General features: G+C 39.7%; 1 protein-coding gene and 1 long non-coding RNA gene across 2 annotated transcripts in view; both read left to right on the forward strand.

Moving 5' to 3' along the window:
- The first annotated feature begins 9,544 nt into the window (after positions 1-9,544).
- The window catches only part of adamtsl5 (ADAMTS like 5), an 18,540-nt gene continuing 1,032 nt past the window's right edge, over positions 9,545-27,052 (forward strand). Inside the window, exons 1-13 of the mRNA XM_082161892.1 lie at positions 9,545-9,713; positions 10,109-10,726; positions 12,249-12,321; positions 17,175-17,326; positions 17,586-17,646; positions 19,475-19,580; positions 19,692-19,819; positions 22,508-22,631; positions 23,601-23,684; positions 23,966-24,129; positions 24,200-24,407; positions 24,637-24,744; positions 26,963-27,034. Coding sequence (XP_082018018.1) covers positions 10,707-10,726; positions 12,249-12,321; positions 17,175-17,326; positions 17,586-17,646; positions 19,475-19,580; positions 19,692-19,819; positions 22,508-22,631; positions 23,601-23,684; positions 23,966-24,129; positions 24,200-24,407; positions 24,637-24,744; positions 26,963-27,034 — 1,300 coding nt within the window. The 5' untranslated portion in view covers positions 9,545-9,713; positions 10,109-10,706. The remainder of the gene's footprint in view (positions 9,714-10,108; positions 10,727-12,248; positions 12,322-17,174; positions 17,327-17,585; positions 17,647-19,474; positions 19,581-19,691; positions 19,820-22,507; positions 22,632-23,600; positions 23,685-23,965; positions 24,130-24,199; positions 24,408-24,636; positions 24,745-26,962; positions 27,035-27,052) is intronic.
- Positions 19,828-21,420, forward strand: LOC309492887. Its single transcript, XR_014203747.1, has 2 exons — positions 19,828-20,386; positions 20,420-21,420. It is a non-coding gene; the product is annotated as an uncharacterized lncRNA (long non-coding RNA).

Consider the following 27,052-nt stretch of genomic DNA (forward strand, 5'->3'; position numbering starts at 1 on the left):
TCAGCAAAGGGCCCCGGACCCCATACTCCCAGAGCACCCTCCACAGGACGCCGTTGAATGCCTTCTTCAAATCCACAAAGCACATGTGGACTGGAGAGGGTATAGAGCTGGTCCAGTGTTCCACGACCGGGACGAAAGCCGCACTGTTCCTTCTGAATCCGAGGTTCTACTATCGGCCGAATTCTCCTCTCCAGTACCCTGGCATAGACTTTCCAGGGAAGGCTGAGAAGTGTGATCCCCCTGTAGTTGGAACACACCCTCTGGTCTCCCTTCTTAAAAAGAGGGACCACCACCCCGGTCTGCCAGCCCAAAGGTACTGTCCCCGACCTCCACGCGATGTTGCTTAGGTGTGTCAGCCAAGACAGCCCCACAACATCCAGAGACTTGAGATTCTCAGGGCGGATCTCATCCACCCCCGGTGCCTTGCCACCTCAGAGCTTCTTGACTACCTCGGTGACTTCAGCTTGGGTGATGGACGAGTCCACCTCCGAGCCCTCGGCCTCTGCTTCCTCAATGGAAGACGTGTCGGTGGGATTGAGGAGATCCTCAAAGTATTCCTTCCACTGTCTGACAATATCCCCAGCTGAGGTCAACAGCTACCCACCTCCACTGTAAACAGTGTTGGTAGGGCACTGCTTCCCTCTCCTGAGGCGCCAGACAGTTTGCCAGAATCTCTTCGAGGCCAACCAGTAGTCTACTCCTCCCAGGCCCGATTTTTTGCCTCCACAACCAGCCGGGCTGCAGTCTGCTTGGCCTGCCGGTACCCGTCAGCTGCCTCAGGAGTTCCACAAGCCAGCCAGGCCTGATAGGACTCCTCCTTCAGCTTGATGGTATCCCTTACTTCCGGTGTCCACCACCGGGTTTGGGGATTGCCGCCTCGACAGGCACCGGAGACCTTACGGCCACAGCTCTGAGCAGCCGCATCGACAATGGAGGTGGAGAGCATGGTCCACTCGGACTCAATATCTCCAGACTCCCTCGGGATCCGGTCGAAGCTCCGCCGGAGGTGGGAGTTGAAGATCTCTCTGACAGGTGACTCGGCCAAACGTTCCCAACAGACCCTCACAATACGTTTGGGTCTGCCGAGTCTGTCCAGCTTCCTCCCCCGCCATCGGATCCAACTCACCACCAGGTAGTGATCAGTTGACAGCTCCACCCCTCTCTTCACCCGAGTGTCCAAGACATACGGCCTGAGGTCGGATGAAAGAACCACAAAGTCGATCATCAACCTCCAGCCTAGGGTGTCCTGGTGCCACGTGCACTGATGAACAGCCTTATGCTTGAACATGGTGTTCGTTATGGACAAGCTGTAACTAGCACAGAATTCCAATAACAGAACACTGCTCGGGTTCAGATCGGGGGGCCGTTCCTCCCAATCACGCTCCTCCAGGTGTCACTGTCACTGCCCACTTGGGCGTCCAGTCGGAGCACTTTCCTGCACCCCTCCCAGAGACTCCAAAAGGGCCGGGTACTCTGCACTGCCGTTTGGCCCGTAGGCACACATGACAGTGAGAGACCAATCACTGACTCAAAGGCGCAGGGAAGCAACCCTCTCATTCACCGGGGTGAACTCCAACACATGGCGGCTGAGCTGGGGGGTTACAAGCAAACCCACACCAGCCTTTCACCATAGGCAACTCCAGAGTGGTAGTCCATCCTCTCTCAAGGAGTGTGGTTCCAGAGCTCAAGCCGTGCGTGGAGGTGATCCCGACTATCTCCAGTTGGTACCTCTCAACCTCACGCACAATCTCAGGCTCCTTCCCCGCCAGCGAGGTGACGTTCCATGTCCCTAAAGCTAGTTTCCATGTCCAGGGATCAGGCAGTCGGGGCCCTATGCACCGGCCCCTTACGGTCCCTGCTGCAGGTGGTGAGCCCACGGGAGGGCGGCCCCACGTCGCTCCTTCGGGGTGAGCCCGGCCGGGCCCCATGGGGGGAGGCCCGGCCACCAGGCGCTTGCATGCGAGCCCCAACCCCGGGCCTGGCTCCAGGGTGGGGCCCCGGCTGCGCCATGCCGGACAACGTCACGGTCCTTGTTTTTGTTTAACATAACTTCTTCACACTAAGTTCTTTAGTAATTGTTAGTACATTTGATAGTGTTTTGTAAATCTTATTTTATTCTTTCCTCCTCTTTTTTTGTCATGGTGTTTGTGCACATTTCTTGCTGAGACGTTGAAAAAACTCTCACACATCTGCTGCCCTCTGGGCTTTCACACTGTGAGATTATTCCAGCTACTAAGCAGCTGTTCTATATTTTAACCTTTAGCTGATGATCCTCTGAGATTTCATTCCAAATCACTCAGCTATTTACATCTTGACAAGCAGAGCATGGTATGAAATACCTCACGGGTCAAAATAGTTGACGTGCTTGTTAATTTTCCTATTAAACTCAATTTAAGTCAGAATAGTGTTTGGGGTAAGTAGTCTCTGAGCTAAAAGATGTCATGTAAAGATCTGTCAACACACAATTAGTGGTTTTCTTTTCCTCTCTAGTAGGAATGAAGCCTTTCTTCTTGTTGTTTCTTGTTTGTAAAGCTTAAATATTGTACATTTTAAAAAGGTATGGTAGAGAGAACACCTGTCTATATGTAATATTAGTAGCTGTTACCTGTCAAACATCTGCAACATCTGACATAAACCATTTAGTGCCATCATAAGTGAAGTGTGCAGAAGAGACTCACTCCTCCAGAGACCTGTTATAATCTCTGAAACTCTCAAACATTTGTGCTATCTGGCTCACAAGGCCTATCCCAAAACAGCCCTCACCATGAAGTCATTCCACTCTCACATACCTAGTAACTGCACAAAGGGAATGGATTCATTTGCACTGTGGGATACATCACAACTGCCACTAATAAACAGCATGTGAGTTGAAGGCTAGTCAGGTTGCCTGGGCAACTATTAAATTTTGCTCTTCCTGAATGCAGAAGAGTTGTGTACTGATATCTTTATCAAGAAAGAATGTATAAGCTAGCTGTTGTTTGTGTATAATGCACAGCAATCATGTATCTGTTTGCATGTGATGCTTGTATAATATGGAGTGATTAATGTGTTTAGATGCCTCTTCATTGGACTTTTACACTCAGTAACCCCCAAGTTCTGAGAGTGAGCTCTAGGTTGAGTGGCTGTAGGGTTGTATTAGGTGGAGAGTTAGGCCTATTCATTTTTTTATAAACTATATTGAAGCAATATAACACAAGCAGATAATCACACTTCTGCTGATATTCAGACCAACAGCACTACTGCAAGTGTGACAGTTTTTATACCACTGTTCAGTAAAGAATGTTATAAGACAAAATCTTGCTTATTTCTTTGGTCTATTTTTTCTCCACCAATAAAAAAATAGTTCCAAATGAAGCTGATTTAACTGTTGCACCTCTCTGAGCAACACAGAGGTATTTTCAGTGTTTTAACAATCGGTTGAATGATTGAAGCTGCGTCCAAAGTCCGTTAAAAAAGTATATGCTATTTAGTATGTGTTTATAGTATGAATGAAATCTGGACTTATTACATCCCCATATTGTCATGTGAATTACGTGTGTCCGAAATCGCATACTGAGTAGGTGGTAGGTACCAATTTGGCTTGAAACCTACTTTGTGACCAATAAAAAGTACATTCTATAGTGTAGTATGAATGAAATTCGGACGTACTATATCCGCCATGTTGTCATTGTCATGTTGTCATTGTCATGTGATCTACAGCGTCAGTTGCGTCGCTTTACTGCCATTCACAACTTCTCTCACGTGGAGTGATGGGAGAGTCCATCGAATGCACACTTCAGAATCTCGGCATAAGTAGAAGGTCATCCAGGTAGGCTACTTTTTGCCTATACTGTTTGTCGAATGCTATGTATATTCGAACATACTATGTGCGTGTTGTTTTTGAAAAAGTAATTACTAAGCGACCCTTAAAAAAGTGTGTTTTATTATGAATGTAGCATTAATATAATTCGGAATTACTTACATTCGTTATGTTGTCATTGTCATGTGACCTACCAGCAATAGTTGTGACAACCACTAGAAGGCAAGCCTACAACCTTTAGCCAAAAAAGCACAACGGCTAATGCTAACGGTACGGCGGTAACGTTATGCAGGGAAGGAGAACAGAGGACATTTTTTATGGATTCGAAGAGGCATCACTACACCGAATAAACCGCATTTGTGAGGAAATAGCTTATCATTTAATGAAACGACTGACTGTCCACTAATCTTCAACATATTTTACGCTTAACAGTTATTTTGTTGGGAACGATATGTAGATTTTAGTATGATAAAAAGGTTATTTTATAAGCTGTGTGCCTATATGATGATATAATGCTTTTTAATGAATGATACATATAAATACGTATAATTTTAATTTAATAAATATGTATTCAAGTACAATTAAGTTTTTAGTGTAATCTTAAATGTAGTTTTACTTTGCATCTAAAAGAGATATTCACACTTTTTTATGCAGTAAAACACATTCCACAAACAATGCAGTCCTACTGTACCTTTACTAGCGATATAACATCAAATGTAGAACATTTATACACAAGACCAACGCGCTAATAATCCACAAGAAACTGATAACATAAGCTGGAACTGACTGTCATAAAACTTTGAACTGCAGGCACTGACGTCACCATTACACCATAAGGTGAGGTGCCTCACCTCACGTGATCCAAGTTAGCATATTACACTTTCTCTATTGGTAAATTATACAGACCCTCTCTCCCTATAATAAGACAATCTCTGTCTCAAGTCGGACAACATTTTGAACCAGCACGCACTGCTTCAAGTCAGGAGCCGATCGGTCTGCGCAGCACTGCATAAAGTCGAACAAGCCTAACCTCTGGTTGTGACGCTTTATTGCCATATTCACAAATTCTCTCACGTGATCTCATGTCCATTGGACACGTCATCAAGGCTGCTTTATGCCTACAGTTTATGAATACTGTGAATTAGGTTATACTCACATACTATTATTCACTTACTATACAGTAGGGAAGTATACATATTTAGATGCAGCCATAGTCACTTGTTTTGTTTCTGAATAAATTAGTGTTTTGAACAAATCTGTTCAATAAACGATTCAATTACTCAGTCGTAAAAACCTACTGGCGTAATGATGTAACCTGCAAAAGTAATAAATGAACCCACTCATGCAATTTTATGCACTTGAGAAAGAGATGACATGAGAAAGAGATGTTGGTGCACTGTATTGAGGATTCTGTTCTGTTGGCAAAATCACAAGTTGAGTCCAGCTGTCAGTGTCAGGGATTATAGTCATAGACATGTCGATTATCTGCCTGTTAGTCACACAGGCATGGAACTCTGGAACATTGCCATTCCCAGTTTTTTTTTTTATTCAGCTGTATTATGGTTGCTAAATATTGTTTTGGTCATTCTGATTGACCAATCAGTTGGTTGTTGGTGGGGTTATAAATGTTTAACCTGTAGGAATAAACAATGAAATAAAAACGAACATGAAATGCGAGATGTGTTGTGGTTTGTTCCAGGGCCATCGCTAGTGGGGCGAAAGGTGGCAAAAGGTTCCCCACAGAATGCAATTTCAACTGAGGAGGACACCTAACCCCCAAAACCTAACCCTAACCTACACCGGGGCCCCAGATACCCCAGCTACAGCCCTGGTTTCTTCACTGCAGCACCTGTTACATTAAAGACACAACTGGGACTGTTAGCAGCTTGCTACACATTCAGTTTTCAAGAAACATATGTTGTTAAGCAACCACACAAACTTCCATCATATCAGTGAATGACTATGTTTGACTGTTTAAATCTGTGATTGAATACAATGTACGGTTTATCCATTTAAAAAGCTGACTGGGAATCTCCTTACCTGTATAGAGATTAAGTGGTTGTGAATCAGAGGTTGGCTATGTTTATTGAGGAGCATAACGATGTGGTACATGCTAAAGAAATTTCTCTGCAAGCTGAAACTTGTCATTTGAGGCTCTGGGGCACTTTAACAATCATCGTGCTGGTGCTTAGTAGAGTTGGCATTGCTTTCTTTTTTTTTTAAATAAAAGGGCCCAGAGACAAGAGATATAATAATGCCTGGTCTGTGGTTTGTATGTGATAATCCATTGCAGTTGATAGGAGTTATTTTAGGGAGTGTTTCCATGGTCATGGTTGGAGTCTGAGCTCAATATAACTAGCTACTTGTTGAGCTGTGGCCTGTTATTGTTGTGATATTTCTACACATCTTCAGTGACTATAAAATACAGTTACAAATCAATGAGTAGGGGTGAGCGGGGCACAACCTAACGCGGGGCTAGTTGTAACACACTTGTTATAAATACTTCCACACATGCTAGCATGACAAAACTTAGTTAGTTGCCATATCATCTCTGTTTTTGTGTTTGTTTAAAATTAGACAAATCTGATATTATTTTAATCTTATATCTGTTTTTTAACAATTGTGAAAGTTCTTTAATGCTTCGCTTACCAGCAGAAGAGAGTAGCCGGGTTTAAAGGACAAGTTCGGTATTTTACACTTAAAGCCCTGTTTTGGTATTCCAGAGTGATGACACTCAAATATATATTTCATCATGGCCGGATGAAAACGCAAAATTTTCCAAATTGACAGATTGTGTTAAAGATATAAAAGAATGGATGACACGCAATTTTCTTTTATTAAATCCAGACAAGACAGAGGTAATACTTATCGGTTAAAAAAACCGCCCACAAAACCTCGCACAATACAACTTTAACATCATAGGATGTCCTGTTACTTTATCCTCTACAGTAAAAGACCTGGGTGTTATACTCGATTGCAACCTGTCTTTTGAAAATCATATTTCATATGTTACAAAAACAGCCTTTTTCCACCTTAGAAACATTGCTAAGCTACGTAATATGCTATCAGTTTCTGATGCAGAAAAGTTAGTTCATGCATTCATGACCTCGAGACTGGATTACTGTAATGCTTTATTAGCTGGTTGTCCTGCATCCTCAATAAACAAGCTACAGTTAGTCCAAAATGCCTCCGCTAGAGTACTTACTAGATCAAGAAAATATGATCATATAACACCGATTTTATCATCACTGCATTGGTTACCTATAAAGTTTCGTATTAATTACAAGGTATTGCTACTGACTTATAAAGCCCTATACGGCTTAGTTCCAGGCTATTTAACGGATCTTCTATTGCCCTATAATCCATCGCGCTCTTTAAGATCACTAAATTCAAGGCTTTTGGTCATACCTAGGATATCCAGAACCACCAAAGGAGGGAGAGCATTTTCACATTTGGCTCCAAAACTCTGGAATAGTCTTCCTGATACTGTTTGTTGCTCAGACTCGCTCTCCCAGTTTAAAACTAGATTAAAGTCGCATCTCTTCAGCCAGGCATTCATATAATATTTTCTAATCTTACAGTTCAAACTACAATCCGGCCTCTAGCTCATAAATGCCAGAGGAGAACTGGCCCCCGACTGAGCCTGGGTTCTCCCAAGGTTTTTTTTTCTCCATTAGGTCACCTGATGGAGTTTTTCGGTTCCTTGCCACTGTTGCCTTTGGCTTGCTCAGTTGGGGATATTTTGGGGATATTTAATTTAATTTTATCAATCAATAAATTCCACTTGAAACAAACCTTGTTGTATTATTTTAATTTAATACTGTGAAGCTGCTTTGATACAATCTGTATTGTGAAAAGCGCTATACAAATATACTTGACTTGACTTGACTTGACTGTTTTCAGATCGTTTCTGATGAAATAGAACGGTTAAGATTGAAATTTGGACACATGCTGCTGGCCTGAGAATTTTCGGTTTCTGTGGTATAACCCCCCCCCCCCACCCCCACAATGGCTGCATAGGTGCACTGGAACAATCCTTCCTAACGCATTAAACTTTCGTTTACAAAGACGTGAAACTCACCGAGTGGTCAGGGGTGTTCACTGATATGCTCACACAAAAATCGCTGCAAAAGATGCTTTCCAACAGGTTTTATCGTAGTTTTTGTCCAACTCCATTGACTTGTATTGGATGTGCTGTGAGATACGGTATTACTCCGCCGCCGGAAACGGAAATGGGGTTGTTTGTGGGCTGGAGTGTCTATTATTCAAGCTCTCAACGGAAGAATGTACGGGTGTGAGGTGTTTGGAAAAATAGGTCCACTGTTTTACAACGAATGGTAAAACACCTGTTGGAAAGCATCTTTTGCAGCGATTTTTTGGTGAGCATATCAGTGAACACCCCTGACCACTCGGTGAGTTTCACGTCTTTGTAAACGAAAGTTTAATGCGTTTTAGGAAGGATTGTTCCAGTGCACCTATGCAGCCATTGTGGAGGTGGGGGGGTGCTACCACAGAAACCGAAAATTCTCGGGCCAGCAGCATGTGTCCAAATTTCAATCTTAACCATTGTATTTCATCAGAAACGATCTGAAAACAGGGCTTTAAGTGTAAAATACCGAACTTTAAATCCCAGTTGCGCAGGTAGGGCATGTTGTAACTGCGTTACAATGTGCCCCATTTAGAACTATGTTTTTCTATACTATACTATACTTTTATCAATTCTATTGAGAAACTATGAGAAAAAGGTGAATAAAGACTGAGAGTCAATGTTCAGAAATTATTAATTATTATTATGTTTTGAACTATGCTGTATAGCTGTGTTTTGCGGTGTGTTTGTTGTCAAACTCAAAAATTTGTAGAAAATATTTTAGTTTGTCTTGTATATTTTTTGATTAGATCATATTTATGGTCATCTATCATATGGTACAATGTGCTCCTCACATGTTACAATGTAACCCACCTATGGGGCATGTTGTCACATTTCACTTCGAGAAAATATTTGTTTTCTAGATTGTACTAGACGTGTGAAATTAATGCGGGGAAACAATAAATACTCTGAACCAAAAGTAGGTCTTCACAAACTGAGAAAGTCAAAAAGTGTTAGGTTGTGCCCCACTCTCTCCTTTTTCTCAAGAATGATCTGATGTCTGTAACCCCTGAGCATCTTAAAAACTTTAGAATTGCACCCAGTGAACCCAAACAGTGTATTTTTACTTTTGTCAAATTTTGGTAATTTCCAATCATTTTGAATCATATTACAACCCATGGGGCACAAACCAAAAGTCAAAGAGGCTAAATATATATATTTACAAGAGGAATGTTTCAAACAATCTTTCATAGTAATTTATGTAACTACAAATTACGTTTTCACGTTATAAAGAAACACACTCTGACAAACAGAAATCACATCTGCCTGAGTTGTTTCCATCACTGTATATCAATATAATAGTATTTTGTTTTAAAAGCCTATAAACTGACGTTTATCCAACCGTGCCAAAAGGCAATCTGGCTTCCTCAAGACGAGCCTCAACAGATTGAGCTCGAAAATTACCTGTGGAAAATCCATTTTAAAAGGTTAATACCTCTGGAAGTCATTTTCTAATTTACACTCTGATAGGCTAAGCACATGCTTCAACTTAGCCTATTTGAACTTTCTGTAAGGGTCACAATACAAGGACAATTAAGTAGCTACATGAACGAACTACAGCTACTTGAGCATTTACACGTTGAATTGGGCAACATTCCGTTTAAGAGGGGCGTGTTTACTAGTTTTTCATCGGAATGTAGGCACACACTGGGCTGAGCTTCAGGTGGACGCGGCGGCACGCAATGCTCATGAGCACATACTCATTCACATCAATACAAACTCTGACAAACGCTGGATCCTCGGAGACGCGCGCGGGCTGTTGGACGGGTAACTCACTGCTACATTGTTATGCTTGATGCATGTCTATGTGTTACTCTCACAGAAGATGCTCTGTATAACCAAACTGCATGTGTACTGTAAACAAATATTTCAATATGATGTTTTCATCTGTTTAATAAGGCACAACAATTTCTGGCATTTCAACTGAGTTTCAACTATATTTTCTTTATCCGCCACGTTCGTGCAATTCATTTATTTAAAGGTTGTCACTGCTTTTACTGATATAATAAGACAGCAATTAACTGTGACTTAACGATTATGAATAATGATATTATAATGTTTTTTATTGTAGCTTAAAAAAAATCCCCTTGAGTTATGAATTATGAGTCATCATGTTTGTGCAAAGATCAAATTAGAACAAACGCAATATTATCTCTTCTCAGATGATATATATAGCGAGTGAAGGTGTGGATCTGAAAGGGAATGTGAAATCTAACGGAGGATCAAGTGTCCTGACCAAAGCGCCGTTATTTTCGTTCAAGGAAAACGGATGTGTGTGATTGAGAGGCTCAGGTAGAGTTCACCTGAAGACAGAAGATCTGAAGTCTGAAGCCTATAACCTTACCTTCTGCTTGTGAGGTCGGACTCTGGACACTGATATGAAACTGAAAGCGATTCAGTGATTTTCTCTATGAAACAGCACCTTGCAATCATGGAGACGCGAGAAGAACCTTAAATAATGCAAATAAGCTGAGGACGCTTTGAAGCAGCCTATATTGATTTTCAATTATTCGTTTGTGTTGAGGATTATGTAGGTTTCTGTAAAGAGCTCATCCTCTTTGGGTTCTGCGTTTGAGAAAACTTCAGGAAAAGTTCCCAGCAGAGGAAACGCTTGTGGAGCATGGATGCAATTAGGTTTCCCGACTTTTTTGATGAGAAAAACGATTGGGATCATACACCTCGTGGTCTTTACTTTATCAGATGAGCCCAGTTTTAGATCTCAAGAGGTTTTTAAAGTGTGACACCTGACGAAGACCTAAAATGCAGACGTCAAACAACAGGTATGTGGATCACATGCTCCTCTATGGAAAAACGTTGGGCTATAGGCTATATTATTTCTCATTTTTATCATCTCATTATTATCTGCTCATTTTCATTAACAGATGTGCTGTTTTATTTGTTGTAATTACTAAGCCAAATTTGATTTCAGCCACAGATATTGAATTAACTTTGCTCATGTTGTTTAACTGGAAAATCACTATATTGATTTATTTTGAATGTTTTTAATATTTTCAACAATAATATAGCTTTTCAGCACTACTGGCAATTTTAAATCTGCAACACCAGATCAAAATAATATCATTATAAGCTTTTGCATTGCTGGTGGCTTGATGTAGTTTTAGGTTATTCATCTTGTTAGTAGAATTCTTGATTGTGCAGAAAAAAAATTCTTGAGTAAAATGGTCTATTCCAGCATCCAGGAAACAGCTGTTTAATCTAATCTTTAAGAGGAGAACAGTTTACTGTTCACATAAACTTGAGGTTCTTCGGCATGACCCATAAACAGATTTAAGACTCCAGTTATGTACAGATTTAGCGCTTTTGTGGTATTTCTGCCAGAAACCTAATGGTTGCAGAGACCCATTTAAGGTTTCTTTCATGTGGCTTCATATGGTTTAACTGTGAACGATATACATACATTTAGCATTTTAACCATTATTAATCTGATATCACATTGTTTTTTTAGCACATGGTCAATGGAGGCTCAGGTTTACGTTCTTACCTTTAGGCTACAACAGCAATCAAAATGAACATCATTATTGTCTTTTAACTATAGACCCCTTGACCCTTGACAATAAACTAAGCCCTAATATGCTGGACTGTTGAGTGCAGGTTGTGAATTTTAATTTGGATAATTATGATGCATTACTTACTGTCTGTATATCTTTTTTATCTTGTTTATTCAGTGTCTGTGATTAGGAATGGACATGTAAGATGTATTTCATCATACTGTTTTTCTGAAACAGTTCTTCATGGGAGTGTATTGTTTATAATTGACCAGTGTCCACTCTAAGTTGTCATTAAAATAAACCTTTAAGTCCATAAGCACATGTCCACAGAAGATTAGGAAGAGGAAAATTGTTTGTACACAAATCTGTGCTGGATAAATTAATATTGTGGGATGTTTACATCAGTTTCCCCCTGTAAACTCACATTTCAAAGGCATAGTCATTGCAACAATGCAAAGAAGACAGTTGGGCTTTAGCAAAGCTGTAAAGAGTTTCTGAGAAGCTGCTCTTTTGATGAGTCAATCGTTGTGTGGTCTCTCAGTATTATGACCTCATTGGTGGGAGTAAGACTCATCCTCTAAAAATGCACATAAACATGTTTTCTCAGTGGCGGTGATTTCTTAATGTATGGGACACAATGTCACTATTTGTTGTCATGAATCAAGAGTCTTTGATGTAGAGCAACAACACTTATACAGTAAGCCCTGAAGTCGCTGTCATTTTAAAGTCAAATGGCGTGGTTTGTAAGTGGATTTGGTGATTGTTTTACATGATTTATTTTCTCTGTCTCTAGGAAACTGTCTCTGTGCCAGGCCCTCACCCTCATTACACTGCTGCTGTCTCCAGGTTGCCTGTCATCTATACCTGTAAGATAGTCCCTGTCCCATTATCCTTCAGTTTATAGAATGTTTGCAGAAGTTATTAGCTTATTAGCCAATTATATATTATTTTTAAGGACCACCTTGAACAGTCAGTTGGGAATGCTCAGATTGGCAAGGCTCTCTGCCAAGGTTTTGCTCACTTTAACTAGAGTGTTGTCTTTCCCGTTGATTGCCAAGAGCAGAGCTTAATCAGAGCAATCCGGGCAGGCTCACCTAGGGGGATTCAGAGACTGGGATGCCACCCTGTATTGTTTCCAAATTGCTGTTTACACACAATGCAGAAATGTGCAGTTACAAAAACATGACATTTGGCTCATGCTCTCTTTTTAATCTTTAAAGAAATAGTTCACCCAAAAATGCTCAATTCGGTCATAATTTACTCACTCACCCTCATGTCATTACAAACCTGTAGGACTTTCATTAATCTTTGAAACACTTATGAAGATATTTTGGTAACACTTTACTTAAACATTTTGATGCATTATTTATGCCTAGTAATGCACCTTATAATGCATTGTATGGACTCATGAATAACTGTAATCACAGTTATTATACATTATAATGTAAGACTGGAAAAACTGGAAGAGAGGTCAACTCTCTGAGAGAACAAAGGAAATTAACATTTGAACTCACTCTTGTGCACCATTCGAGATGCAAGTCTCACCTCAGAATCATCCTAATCTACATCTCTTTCCCTCTTCCCCCATTCCTCCTCTCTCTCATGCTGAGATCACCCAAATGTGAATAATTATCATACAGTATTACACATGTTTGGTATCATTTGAAATGTCTCAGTGCGACTGGTACAAATGTCTCATTCCCAAAGAAGTAAACCAAAAGGTAATAAGGTATTTAAGAGTTTAGAGATATCTTGTTAACTGCTATGAGTGTGCCCCCATGTAAATCAACTCCTGTCCTCAGTAAGTCTGGGACAGTGATTAATGCAAATTCCTACTGTGAACTCATGTTTACATTTGAAAAGAGGTTTCTGCCTTGGTCTGAGTATTTAGGGAGATGCTGAAGAAGGCTCGTGGCGATTTGTAACTCAAATTAGCTCGTGATGCAGAGTGTGCATTGTGTTAACGTGAATGTGACCGATCACAGGTATATGGCAATTACCTCTGTTTGGTGACCAAAACTGATGAGCTTGTGAACGTGAGACCCGCATTTAAACAGAAGACGTGAGGACCTCTGAGTGACATAGTTTCCTAATCTGAACGAGTAAAATATACTTAAAGAGTTAAAAAGAAAAATCAAACATTCGCTCATATTTAATGATGCTCAGATATCAATAAAACCTTTTTCATTTATGCAGTCAGATGAAATAAAGAGGTAATACATATGAGAAAATGTATTTCATTTCATCTTGTTGTGTTGCGTAAAAGGAAAGACAGTAATGCGCAGAGACCTTCACCCGTCTTAGCGGAAACCCCCATTTGGACCGATAAACGGGCTTACAATAATATACCTTTAGAAAGTATAATGCATTAAAACACGAGAAACAACCAATTTCAGATCTGTGAAGATTATAATGCATGTTAACTTCGGTTACAATTATTTATGAAAAGAGATTATAACTAACATTATGAATACCTTTATAATGCATTATACATAAAGGCTTTAAGAAAATTTACGATATTTGTAATGAAACCTGAGAGATTTCTCCCTCTATTGAAAGTACATGCCACCAAAACGTTGAAGTTTCAGAAATTTCAAAAAGACATCAAGGAAGCGCATTTGATCTTCCGATGATCCAGTTTGATGTGCACTATCTATGCGCATTGATCAATGTTTATATATGAATAAAAGCCTAAATTAAATCTGTTCATCATATAATATAAATGTGTCTCTTCAGAATACTCGATTCATATTAATTACTTTTCCATGATAAGTATCAAAGTTTTGGTGGAATGGACTTTCAGTGGAGGGACAGAAATCTCTCAGGTTTCATTAAAAATATGAAAGTGAAAGTCTTATGGGTTTAGAACAGCATGAGGGTGAGCAACTCATGACAGAATTTTAACTTTTGGGTGAACAAACCCTTTAAGTGTCACTGGTAACTATAGAAAATGTTTGCATGTACTACTCTGCCTTTGGTACCTTCTGGACCTCAACCAGTCATTTTCCCAGTTCCCCTCCCAAAGTACGAGATCCAAGCTAGGTCATTTCCACCAGTCATTATCATCCTCATTCCACTGGAATGACTATCACCATCTGTATTAAAAACACAAACAGGACCTATCGACAGAAAGCCAACAAGCTCATTTCAGAATTATGAATTTCATTTCCAAACAAAATCTCTTTCCAAGAAACATACTTCAAAGTCAACGTGTTTTTTTGAAATCTTGCCTTTTGGGGGGAAGCTGGTGTTCTGAAGGTGAAAGGTCAATTTTTATTAATCCGCCTTGCCCACAGGCCCCATGGAAGACTGTCATCAACACTAATTTGAGTCTTTGCTACGGTAATGAGGGCAGTAACAGGTCATTCTGGTATTGAAGATGATGGACATCGGTAATAAAGCGCTATTGTGTCTGTGTGTGTTCCGTCATCTGTTATTTTAACCCTCACAGATAGACATCCTGACTCATTATCAGACTTTTATTCACCACAGGTCTTTAAACTAAATAAGGTCAGAAAATTTTGACCATATTCAATGATATCCTGCCATGGTACCCTTATTAGATGAGTCCAACCAAACCTCTCTTTTTTGTAATATTTCCATTGAAAGGGTTAATCCATAGGAATCGGTACAAAGCTCTGCACCAAAAAGCAGTCATATGTGTGCCAGTAAAACATCCCTTTAGGGATCAAACTTTGGAATGCAAGTTCAGTGCTCTGTTTGTACTGTGAAATCATTTCATTTTGTTGCAACGTGTTTACACACCTCATGTGACTCTTGGTGTTGCTCAAATTAGATTTACGTGATACCATGGATGAATATTATTTTAGGAAGACAAACAGCTGCTGTGCATGAAGTTGTTTAACATGATAGAAGCAGAAAAGCATGCACACACCTACATTACATTTACAAGAATATACACACACACCTTCAGGGGACGGTTAGGCCTTAAGCAACCTATGGAAACTCCTCACTCTTCACGGGCTGTTACTGCCTGTTTGTCTCGGATCAAAGCCAGCAGCGGATCTAAGAATGACAGAGTAATGTTATCCTTGAGGACTATTAGTGGTGGTCTGATAGGAATACTGCTTGTGTAATGGAGGCTGTGTGCAATAGAGCTAATGTGGCGTCCTCAGTCGCGCACCTGGGGAACACTCAAACACTTCCACAAATGTCAAGTGCAGTCTAGCATAACCAATGAACAGGAAATGTTTTGGTGGCCTCTTATATCATGTGTCCTGAGCACTAGTGAGCAATAATTTCGGCTGTAAGCACAGGATACCTTCAGTTTAGTGCTTAAAGTGTCATGAAACCCCCTATTTTATCACTTGTCGTTCACACCACAGATTTGAAAAAGACTCAAGAAATGGGTGTGGAAAGGTGTGGAAAAGTGGAAGTGTTAGAGGGTGGGAAGAGAAGAGAAAACAACCAACAAGACCACTAACAACTATCATGAACAAATCAAACAAACGAGCACTACAGTCTCTTAACAAATGGCACACATCCGTATAACACAGAAAGAATAAAGGCATAGTTCCTTTTTTTGTCCATTCTTCTTTGAATTTTCAGTCTACATCATTGTCTTCTGTGTATCAGAATAATCCATCGTGTTGATCAGACGTTCTGCTGTATAAGTGTCCTTATTTGCACATAGGCTATATATTTAATTTGAAGAAGACTTGATGTGTGCGCAATCGTAGCATGTTCTCGCTACATCTGAAGCACATACTTGCGCTATTTACACAAAGGACAAATGATTCGCACATTCGCTTTGACGCGTCCAGTGTAGACAGCCTCGCAGTTGATGTAGACATGGCACAATAACTGATTTGACCTTTTAAAGCACAATTGCTGTGACAAATAAAGGACATATTCATGTATAATACCAAATATAAGCCCAAATGACCATCAGTGATGTAACAGTATGAGCCTCAGCTTCACTGCAGCTGTGCTGGGGTTTTGTGATCGGATAATGCAAATAAAAATCTTCCAATGCTGAAAAATACATATTTGCTTTTATTTTGGATGCTCTAAGTTACTTTTACAATCAAAAATGATTAAGTCTAATTCATTTGAAATATTATTTGTGTGACCAAGTGTTTTAACCGAAAAATATACATGCATCGCTTGTCTGCTGGGCATTTCACTTTTAAATTCATGGTGTTATCTCTTTGGAATGCAACAACCCGTCACATGGTTAAAAAGAACCCACCTATATCTTCTCTACAAACAAAGGGTATGGTAGTACATGTATTTAATGTTTAAAATATAAATGAAATGGCTCCAAAAAACTAAGACCCCCCCCTTCTCACACACACACACACACACACACACACACACACACACACACACACACACACACACACACACACACACACACACACACACACACACACACACACACACACACACACACTTTCCCCTTAATAACAAACATAAGGAGTGCTATTGTCACTGATATGCTATTTTCATTGATGTGCAACCTGTACAAATCTGTTAACTTATCAAATAATGTTTTAGGGTTTCATGACCCTTTAACATACATCAAATGGCCTAATAACTCAAATTTATCTACAAATATATATATTTTACATACTGTTGTTCTAATGAGCTTGCTTGCTAAAAACACAAGTTAGTCGATCAAATCTGCCACCCCTGCTGTCTCTCTTTGTTGTTGTTCTGCAATCTTTCATGCACTTTGTTGTTTGTATATTTGCAGTCATCCAGACGAGTAGAGATGGGACGTGAGGGGCCACAGATGCGTAGCCAAATGCATTTCATGAATGAGTGGGCCTCGTGGGGCGGTTGGTCTGTATGTTCGCGCTCCTGTGGTGGAGGGGCCTCTGTCCGTTCACGCACCTGCATCACCAGGTTGATTCCATCACACCATCCTCTCTGCTGTCAGATAATGATTATACATGCGTTCCCTTTAAGGGTACTCCCGCGACAAGCTGTTGTTGCCCTAAATGTTCAATTTTAGAAAAAAAAAAGCGAAGAGAAGAATGCAAGAACACATCCTGTGTGAATGGCCTTTTGGTGTTCTGCTTGATCATGCTCATGTAATTTGTTTATAACGTTAAATACACTAATTTGTTGCATCTGACATCTTTGTTATTTTCTCTCTCTCTAGAAATCTGGTTGGAGGGCCGTGCCCAGGGGACACCAGGCAATACAAGATTTGTAATACAAAGGTGCAGTAAGTTCTTTACAGTTTGAACAGAAAGTTATTCAGTCTGTCCTTATCCTCAGTGCATAATATTGATAGCATTTATATGCATTAGTTAAGTAATTCTACAGTGTATTCTACTGTATTTATTGCTTGGACAAAGAGGTCGTCTGGCCTCAAACATATCTGATTTCGAATGGATGGTTTTCAATTTCATAACTTCAATTCATTATTATATATCACTTACTACATAAGTGTGTTGATGCATGTTAAAGTTCCCCTATTTTTCTTTTTCGAATATTACCTTTCATGCAGTGTGTAATATAGCTGTTTGTGAATGTAAAAGGTCTGTAAATGTTTTAAAGATCAAAGTGCAGGACAATTAAAGTTATTGTCTCCTAAAAGAAACAATCGATTCTGAACTGCCTGAAACAAGTCATTTTGAGCAATTGCAGTTAACACTTCCTGTTACTAACCTACATAACAATGTAACAAATTTGCATAGTGGCAGCTATGGTCTTCATGGCAAACGTCTACTTTGAACACTGCATTTATAGGCCTGGAAGAGTTTGGTCCGTGTTGTCAGCATGTCGAGGAGATGCTATATTTAGTGCTTCAAATCCTCTTTGCGTGCACTTCAAAAGGATGAGGACTCGCAATGGAACTGATACGGAAAAACAGACTGACCAAACAGTGCAGAGAAAGCTCGTGGAAAGGAGGGGTGTAGAGAGACACAAACCACTTTCAGACTCTTTGAGAACTGATGTGATGTGCAATGTATGTTATGAGAAACTTAAAGTGTTTTTTGACCTTGAATGCATGTAAACCTATTGTATGAGAACTCCAAAACAAAATTAGGAACTTTCAAAATAGCATAATTGGGGCACTTTCTTTAACATTATAACATACCACCAAAAAAAACAAAAACAAAAAAAAACAGTATTTGTAAATGCAAATTGCTTATTTCAAAATGAAATTTAATTCAGGATGCTATATTTACTGTCAGGCAAACCAAAGTTCCATGAAGTCTTGTGTATGTAAATGGCAAAAGTCCCCCTGTAGGCAATCATTTTATCCTTTTAAAACTCACATTTGATCACCAAAATTACATATTTAAACGTTTTTTCCTTGAAAAAAAGTGTCATGCCTTAAAATAGCTTGAATGTAACTCTACACCCTTCCCTTATTTATTATTATACGCAGTTCAACTAATATATTAGCCTTGCCTCCACTCACTTACAACAGCTCAGAGATCCACTCATTGATGATCACACGTTGACGTGATTGGGTACAAGGTAGTTTGTGATGTCAGCATTTTTGAGACTGTCTTTGCAGTTTTAAGGATAAAATACCCAGCAATAGTGTTGACTTATGCATTTGCACATGGTTTGTCTTAAAGCATATTAAAAAACACCACATAGACATATAAACAACATTAAAAGCTTTATTTTCACCACAGGGGGACTTTAAAACCCCCTATTTTAGTACATTTGATGATTATCAGAAGAGTAAGCGGCCCTTCGCTGTTATCTGCGATGCATTGAGGTCTATTAGCGTTTACTCTACAAATACAATATGGTGATGTGTTCCTGACTACCTCTGAATGTGGTTTAACTGAGCAGATCACAAATGATTTGTAACCCATTTACCCACTTGTGATCCCATCACCCAGGACAGATGTTAATACCAGGTTTAAATGGGGGTCATTGTGTCAGCACACAGATGCATGTGTTGTGTTTATCCTGAGTCCTCCAAAGCTGTTCTAATGATTTAGAAAGTGTTAATGAATCAGAGCTTTAGGAGCTTTAGATGTGCGTGTTTTCTCTCCTGAGCCTTTACGTCTGTAACATCAGGAGTGTCCTGCTGACTCTATGGACTTCAGAGAACTGCAGTGTAAAGCTTTCAATGACAGACCCCTGGTCGCTGGCAGCAGTTACCATTGGACTACCTTTCATGGAGGTCAGTGAAGCATGACTCTCCTCTTTGAAGCATGTGTTGTGTTACTGTGTGGATTTCTCCTTCTGCTACGTGCTTATACTGACTGAAACCTGATTTAAACCTTGCTTTCAGGCTCCAACCCATGTGAGCTCAGCTGCCTGGCTATTGGACACAACTTCTATTACAACTTTGGACGGGTGCTTGATGGCACACCATGCCAATCAGATCAGGGGACAGTCTGTGTGAATGGAAAGTGTCTAGTGAGTAGCTGTTTCTTAAGTTTCATAATAGCTAATAATCACAAAATGTACACCCTCACCGAAAATGTGCAGGTTTTGCTTTAAAGAGTTATTTCTACCTATTAAGAAGACATTTAAAAATGACTTTTGTTAGAACTAGGAAGTGCGACTTATAAAAAGAAGGAACAATTTATCAATGAATTATTAAATAACTCAAACATAAAAAAGTAAATATATAATTAATTTTTAAAGACAAATAAATAGACATATTAATATATATATATATAACAATAAAATCATTAAATTGACTAATATTTAACCCAAGTTAGGGTCATTTAACAGTCCCTTTTCATTCATGTTTTAAAAAATCAGTTTTAATTATTTTTAAATGAGCTATTTTAAGTTGACATTTTTATGATTTAATTACTTAATGTCTTTTCATTAAAGAACATTAAGATATTTAAGGCACTTCATGCTGTTGGTAACAAAGAACTGAAGAAATGTATTTATATATATGTCAATATGGTACAAGATTGTCGTATGTGTGTGTGTGTGTGTGTGTGTGTGTGTGTGTGTGTGTGTGTGTGTGTGTGTGTGTGTGTGTGTGTGTGGACTGTGTAGTCCTAAAGTCATGCTGGTGTGAATTTGGTTTTCATCACATGCATGAGGACTGGAAAAGAGAAGCACATGCATAGTGGGGCCCAATCATTAGCAACATGTGGCAGATTGAATCCATATGTGTGAAGCACACCTTGTGTGTGTCAGTGTGTGTGTGTGTGTGTGTGTGTGTGTGTGTGTGGTTGCCCCTCTGTGAGGCCCCCTCAATCATGGGAATGTGCCATTGAGAATCATTATTTTATAAACTACTGAGATTAAGAAAGGATGGGCAGAGAAAGGCAAAGAAAAAGATAAGGAGAGACAGAACGGGAGGTCACGCATTAGGAGGAGGGTTGCACCTGCGTGGAATGGAGGAGTGCATGACGGGTCTAAAAAGAAAGAGGGGCTTAATTATATCCTGCAGGAGTTGCTGAGGACAGTGTAGTCCTTCTACCTCTGATGTCTCCTCCTCCACCCCTGCTCTCAGGAGCTTAAGCCAAACTTCTGCCTGAATGCTCTTGATCCCTGCCTGGGCCTCATGATCCTACTCTTGTTTGTGTGTGGTGGCTCAGAGAGAGATCTCTGTCATTCTGCTGCCCATCTGTTTTCACCTGCCTCTGTTTGGACCTGTGGACCTACACACACACACACACACACACACACACACACACACACACACACACACACACACACACACACACACACACACACACACACACACACACACACACACACACACACACACACACACACACACACACACACACACACACCTTTCAGGACGGTGCAGCTTTACTTAAGGTTATCTCCCATTAAAACCAAACCTGAACACGTTTTCAAAGAATTCAACCCACATCAATTTGAACTTGTTTTTCTTTTTCTTTATTTGATCTCCATATTGAAGAGTAGATTGAATTTGGATTACTTATTGTTTTAGTTGATGAAAGTTGATATCAGAAATAACATATATTTATTTACAATACGAATAGTATTCTGCATTCTGACTTGCTCTGTTGTTTCTACATTTTGGGGTCGAAAAGATTCATGTTTTTGAAAGAAGTCTCTTATGCTCATCAAGGCAGCAATTTTTTAATCAAAAATAGAGTACAGTAAAACAGTAATATTGTGTAATATTAGTACAATTTAAAATAATGTTTATATTTTAATATACAGTATATTAAAAACTGAATATACTCTTGTGATGTCAAAGCTGATTTTCAGCATCATTACTCCAGACTTTAGTGTCACATGATCCTTAGAAATCATTCTAATATGCTGACTTAGTGCACAAGAAACATTCCTTATTATCAATGTTGAAAACAGTTGTGCTGCTACTTAATGTTTTTATGGAAACAAATCGTGATACATGTATTTCAGGATTCCCTGATGAACAAAAATGTATTTAAAATATAAGTCTTTTGTAAAATTATAAAGGTCTTTACTTTTCATCAACTTAATTGCATTCTTACTGAACAAAAGTATTAATTTCTTTAAAAATTCTTACCAAACCCACATTTTTTAACTGTACTATTACAAAACAATAATTAGACATTTAATAGCTGTAAATGACAATAAACACAAAAACAAAACCACAAGTAAAAGCAGCAAACGATAATCTGCATTATGTATGCTTCAGTGCATGCTGGGAACTGAAGTAGGATTACAGCATGAGAGGCAATTTACAGTGTTCAATTCATTACGCTTAATCCAACCACTCTTATGATTAAAGAAATCAAGTTGAAACTCTGAAAACTCGTAAAATCAATACACATAGCAGAAAATATTGTGCGGAGATGAACTGATGAAAACAAACATGGTGCTATTAAAATGATGGAATGCATTTATTTTGAGGATCTTTAATCTTGGATGCTTCTCTCTTTAGTAGTGTCTAAATTTATTTCTTGGAAAATCTCCAAGATTCTGTAGGCCATGAGCTGTTCCAGTTTTATCAGGAGTGTTGTGGGATCAGCTTGTACTGTTGAAACAGAATGTGACGGTGCTTGATATTTTGGCTTCTAATCGCAGGGTTTTTGTGTGTGTGTGTGTGTGTGTGTGTGTGTGTGTGTGTGTGTGTGTGTGTGTGTGTGTGTGTGTGTGTGTGTGTGTGCGCAGAAGCCAGGATGTGACTTGATCTTTGGATCACAGCAGCAGGAGGACGCCTGCATGGTGTGTGGAGGCCACAACTCAACCTGCCTTCATCACAGAAGTGTTTATCAAAGCAACGGGCAGAACAATGGTCAGCTATGAATCCAAATATACTCACTGACTCAGTAGAACAGAAATCAATAGTTTTATTTCAAGATTATTATAAGAGATGTGAATAAACACTTGTGCGAATCTTGTTATTCAGTTCACTGAAACGGTAAAATCTGGCTTTTACTCCTCAGCACACCTTCAGTGTCACATGATCCTTCAGAAATCATTCTAATATGCTGATTTGCTTCTCAAGAAAAGTTTTTTACTATTATCAATGTGCTGTTGTGCTGTTGCTTAATATGTTTGTGATAAGAGTGATACATTTTTTTCAGGATTCTTTGATGAATAGAAAGTTTAAAAGAGAGAAAGTTTTTCTGTAACAATGTAAATTTCTTTACTGTCCCTTTTGGTCAATTTAATCCATTCTTTAAAAAACATCGTACTGAACTCAAACTTTTGAAAGGTAGATTAAGTGGTTTCTTGCAGACAGTGACCTCTCTTTCTCTTCTTTCTCTTGTCGTTTCTCTCTCTCATACACATATCTACACACTTAGAGCACTGACACCTCTGCCTTTGAACTTCTCCGCATGAAACAGAACCTCTTTTAAAAGCGTCCTTCACGCTGGCCAACTGAAAATACAGAGCGTTTACATCGGGGAAAACAAAGTCATAATACTGTCATTGTTTGGCTATCCGAATACCACTCTGTTTCCCTCTCTCTTGCATGTGAATTTCTGAGAGTAGTATAACAGATTCGAGGTTACCAGCACAACGCTCTGTAAAGAGGGTCAAAAGTCAAAGGAAAAGTTCAGCCTGGGTCGTAACTCTGGAGTTCAGTGCCTTCCAGCTAGACCAAGTCTAGCGGCTGCAGCAAGACACAGCGTGGAAACATACAGTCTTGTTACGTGCAGGATTGCGCACCTTTTGGAAATAACTGTGGGGGTTTGTTGTTGTTGTTTTTTTCAAATGGGCTGAGGTGCATTACTCTCTCATCTGTGTTTCCCTGCAGGACTATTTGGGTATAGTGAGGTCACTATGATCCCGGCCGGAGCCACACACATCAGAGTGACTGATAACAGCAGAAACTATCTAGGTTAGAACACAGCCTTGCGTGTGATCTCTCCACCGGAGGTTCAACATGTGTTTCTCAAAGCAAAAGTTAAAAAAAGGTGCACAGTGTGAGATAGAACTGTAGATGACTACAGACAAAAGCATTTATTAGCGCAATCAAATAGGCCTAATGTATTGGACAACTTGCAGTAAATTTTCACAATTTAACAGAACAGTTTGTGCACTGTATGAGAAAATGACAATAATGCTGTGTAGTCCAATGTCTTTAGGAAAAAATCACCTTTTTTCAATTTTTTTTAAAAGCACTCCAGAATGGGCGCTCTCAGTTTGTGATCAATGGGCACTGGAAGATCAATATTCCTGGAGAGTACAACGTTGCAGGGACCAAACTGCTGTATCGCCGCTCTGCCGATACCTGGGAGAGTTTTGAAGTTCCAGGACCTACTCAGGAGGACCTGCACATCATGGTAAGCTTCAGTTCATGATTCTTAATGCCTAGCAGCCCATTTGTGTTCATTGGTACTGATTTGATTGTAGGTCTTGTCAACTGATAAGAACTCTGGGATAGAATATGAGTACTGGCTCCCTCCAGACAGATATGCCCTGTACCACGGGAGAAGTCAACTCCGGCATCCTCACCACACTGCAAACCACTTGCCATTTGAACCTCCAACCACTATGACTACCACTACCACAACCACAACCACTACTACAACACATCCAGCCACAAAACCTCTTTTCTGGGGTAAAAACCTTTCATTCCTGGTATTTAGGAATCTATCAAGCTTTTAGTTTTTATAAGTATTATCTGTGCTGTGAATAGATCTTGAGATAAAGCTATAGATTGAATGTCGGGTCCATTTGAAGTACTACATGTGGTGGTTAGTATTTGGCAGAAATGTCCCATTTGCTTAAAGTATAATGTTAGGAGCCTTTTGTAAATACAACTGTGATTTACGAGGTCATGATCCCAGGTCCCGCTGCTCGCTGGCCCCTTCAGCCCCCCTATCAACAGCAGCCAGTCCCACGTTTGGAAAGAGATGAAAACCGTAGGAACCGACTGCCTGAAATACATCATAGAGGTCAGAACTTTATCATTGCCATTAGTGTTGTCACGATACCAACATTTTTGTAGTCCATACCGATACCAGTACAATTTCTCAGAACTCTGGTGCAATTTTGGTACTACTATTGGAACTATTCAACTATAAAAAAATTAAAAAAATTAGTTAATTATTATTAATAAGAATAAGAATAATTAAAGCTGCAGTCCACAGTTTTTCCTCTTTGTCGCCATCTCTGTTCGAAATCTGCAATTGCAGTTATTCACGGAATTATCAACTTTACGTGGGCTGTGCCTCGGCTTGGCACAGTGCGGATGAATCCAATGTTTTGAGGAGAATGTGGCTGTCAGTCACTGCGCCGGTGTGGATACTGTCATTCGTAATCACAAATTCTACTTTTTGGAAGTATGACCAACATTAGAATTTTCAACGGAAAAAGTATCATCCAATTTTGTTCTGCCCAACCAGATTAAATCTAACGATCGCTTATCATATCACGTCAAACCGTGCAAATTATACTTTGTTCTCAAATTGTTAACAACATCAACATTAAGTGACTACATTTAATGCCCTTCCTATATTTATCCTTGTTTTCGCATGGGCCCGGTTGCAGTCTCTTTTTTTCTCCGAATTCCGAAGTCTTTCGCGTTTCACAGTGGGTGAATCTCCTGGGGATTGTCGTTTGAACCTTTCTGGATCCGCCATCGAATTGATAAGTTTAATTATATCAAGTGCTGCGAGAAAAGGCTATAAATCTCCACCTCCAACATCCTCATACGCAACATAGTCTACTAGCCGGGACACCTTCTTTATGTGTACAGATGTGATGTAATGACGCAAAGACATGCTCGAATTTCCCGCGGAAATCCACCAGTACCACTGGAGTTAAAAACATTATTACAAGCTTACCGTTTTGAATCGAGCTAAGACAAGCAGATAGTGTTGAACACTGGCTGGTTATGTACTTGCTCAAAAAAATTTTTTGGATCATTTTTAACCCAAAAAAGCTACGGACTGCAGCTTTAAATAATACATTAATACATCAAATATTTTTACACTTTACATTTTTCCTGTCCGCTGCTATGGTTATCATTATGCATATCATCGAAATTCTGCATTCAATCCCGCAATTCCATACAGTTGTTTTTCCCAAAACTTTGCCGTGCGTAGCAGCATGAAAAATAACTATTCAATTCAATAACAAATTCAAATTGTAAATGGGTTATATACAGAAAGCGAGGAAAGAGCGCTCCCTTTTATAATCACTAAAGCTGTCCATCAATCACTTTAGTCAAAGACTTTATATATACAGAAAGACGGTTCACTCCTTTTATGAATGGGAGAACGTGCAACGCGCAATATGGTGGTCCAACCTTCTAAATAAAAGAGCCAATCGCTGATTGGTAAAGTCATCATGTCACTGCAGCCTGCGTTTTTTTGGTCATGATTCGAGATATAGTAATTTATGCGTATTTGGCGTGCTGTGCGGGGGAGGGCTCAGAACTCGGAATTTGGCCCGAACCTAGAGTGCTCCCCCCTTTTGACTGGGATAGAAAACCAGCCAAGAGTAAGGTGATGGGGTTGGTGGAGGGGTGCTGTGAAACTGTTATGGGACAGAGGTGAGTGAAGGCTATATTTATACCGGCTTCCTCTTGTGCTGATTGGTTGATTACCTGAACGTGCTCCTCCCGAACTTTGTTACATAAAACTTCATTAAATTAAAGTTAATCGTAAGCTTGGCGAACATTTTCGGAGAATTTGATGTTTCCCCATTCAAAGAGAGATGAGCTGCACTTGCATGACTGAAATAGATGCCCGAGAGAGGTTTCAAAGATGGCCACCGAGTGAAATTGCGTACATGTGCCAAGATGTCTATGATTGGCTATAATTCTCAGCGCTTCATTAAACACGTTGTAAATAGAAACCTCTGAAGCTTTTCACAGAGCACGCACATAAGCACTATACACACAGGAGCATTTGAAAGCAGCTGTCTATCAGCGATACTCTGTACTCCTGGTACTCCAGAAACAGTTTTAAAATTTCAGTATCAACTTGGTAGCGAAGTGCCGGTACTAATGACAACACTAATTGCCATGTAAAATCTTACATACAATGCCAGACACATATTTTTTCATTAATGTTCATAGTTAATTTCCATTGTTGATTGTTGTTTGCACGGATGACAAAGTCTGGGCTTTTTTTGGTTACGTCATGAAAACATTTCATCCTTTTGTAGGCCACTGTGGGAAATGCCGCCGGGTTCGAGGGAAAGGTGAGCGCCAGAGACAGTACTGCCAAAAGGATTTTGGTGAGTTCAATCAGTATG

The sequence above is a fragment of the Leuciscus leuciscus genome (assembly GCF_965113295.1).
Source record: "Leuciscus leuciscus genome assembly, chromosome: 2".
In the NCBI taxonomy this organism is placed as follows: domain Eukaryota; kingdom Metazoa; phylum Chordata; class Actinopteri; order Cypriniformes; family Leuciscidae; genus Leuciscus; species Leuciscus leuciscus.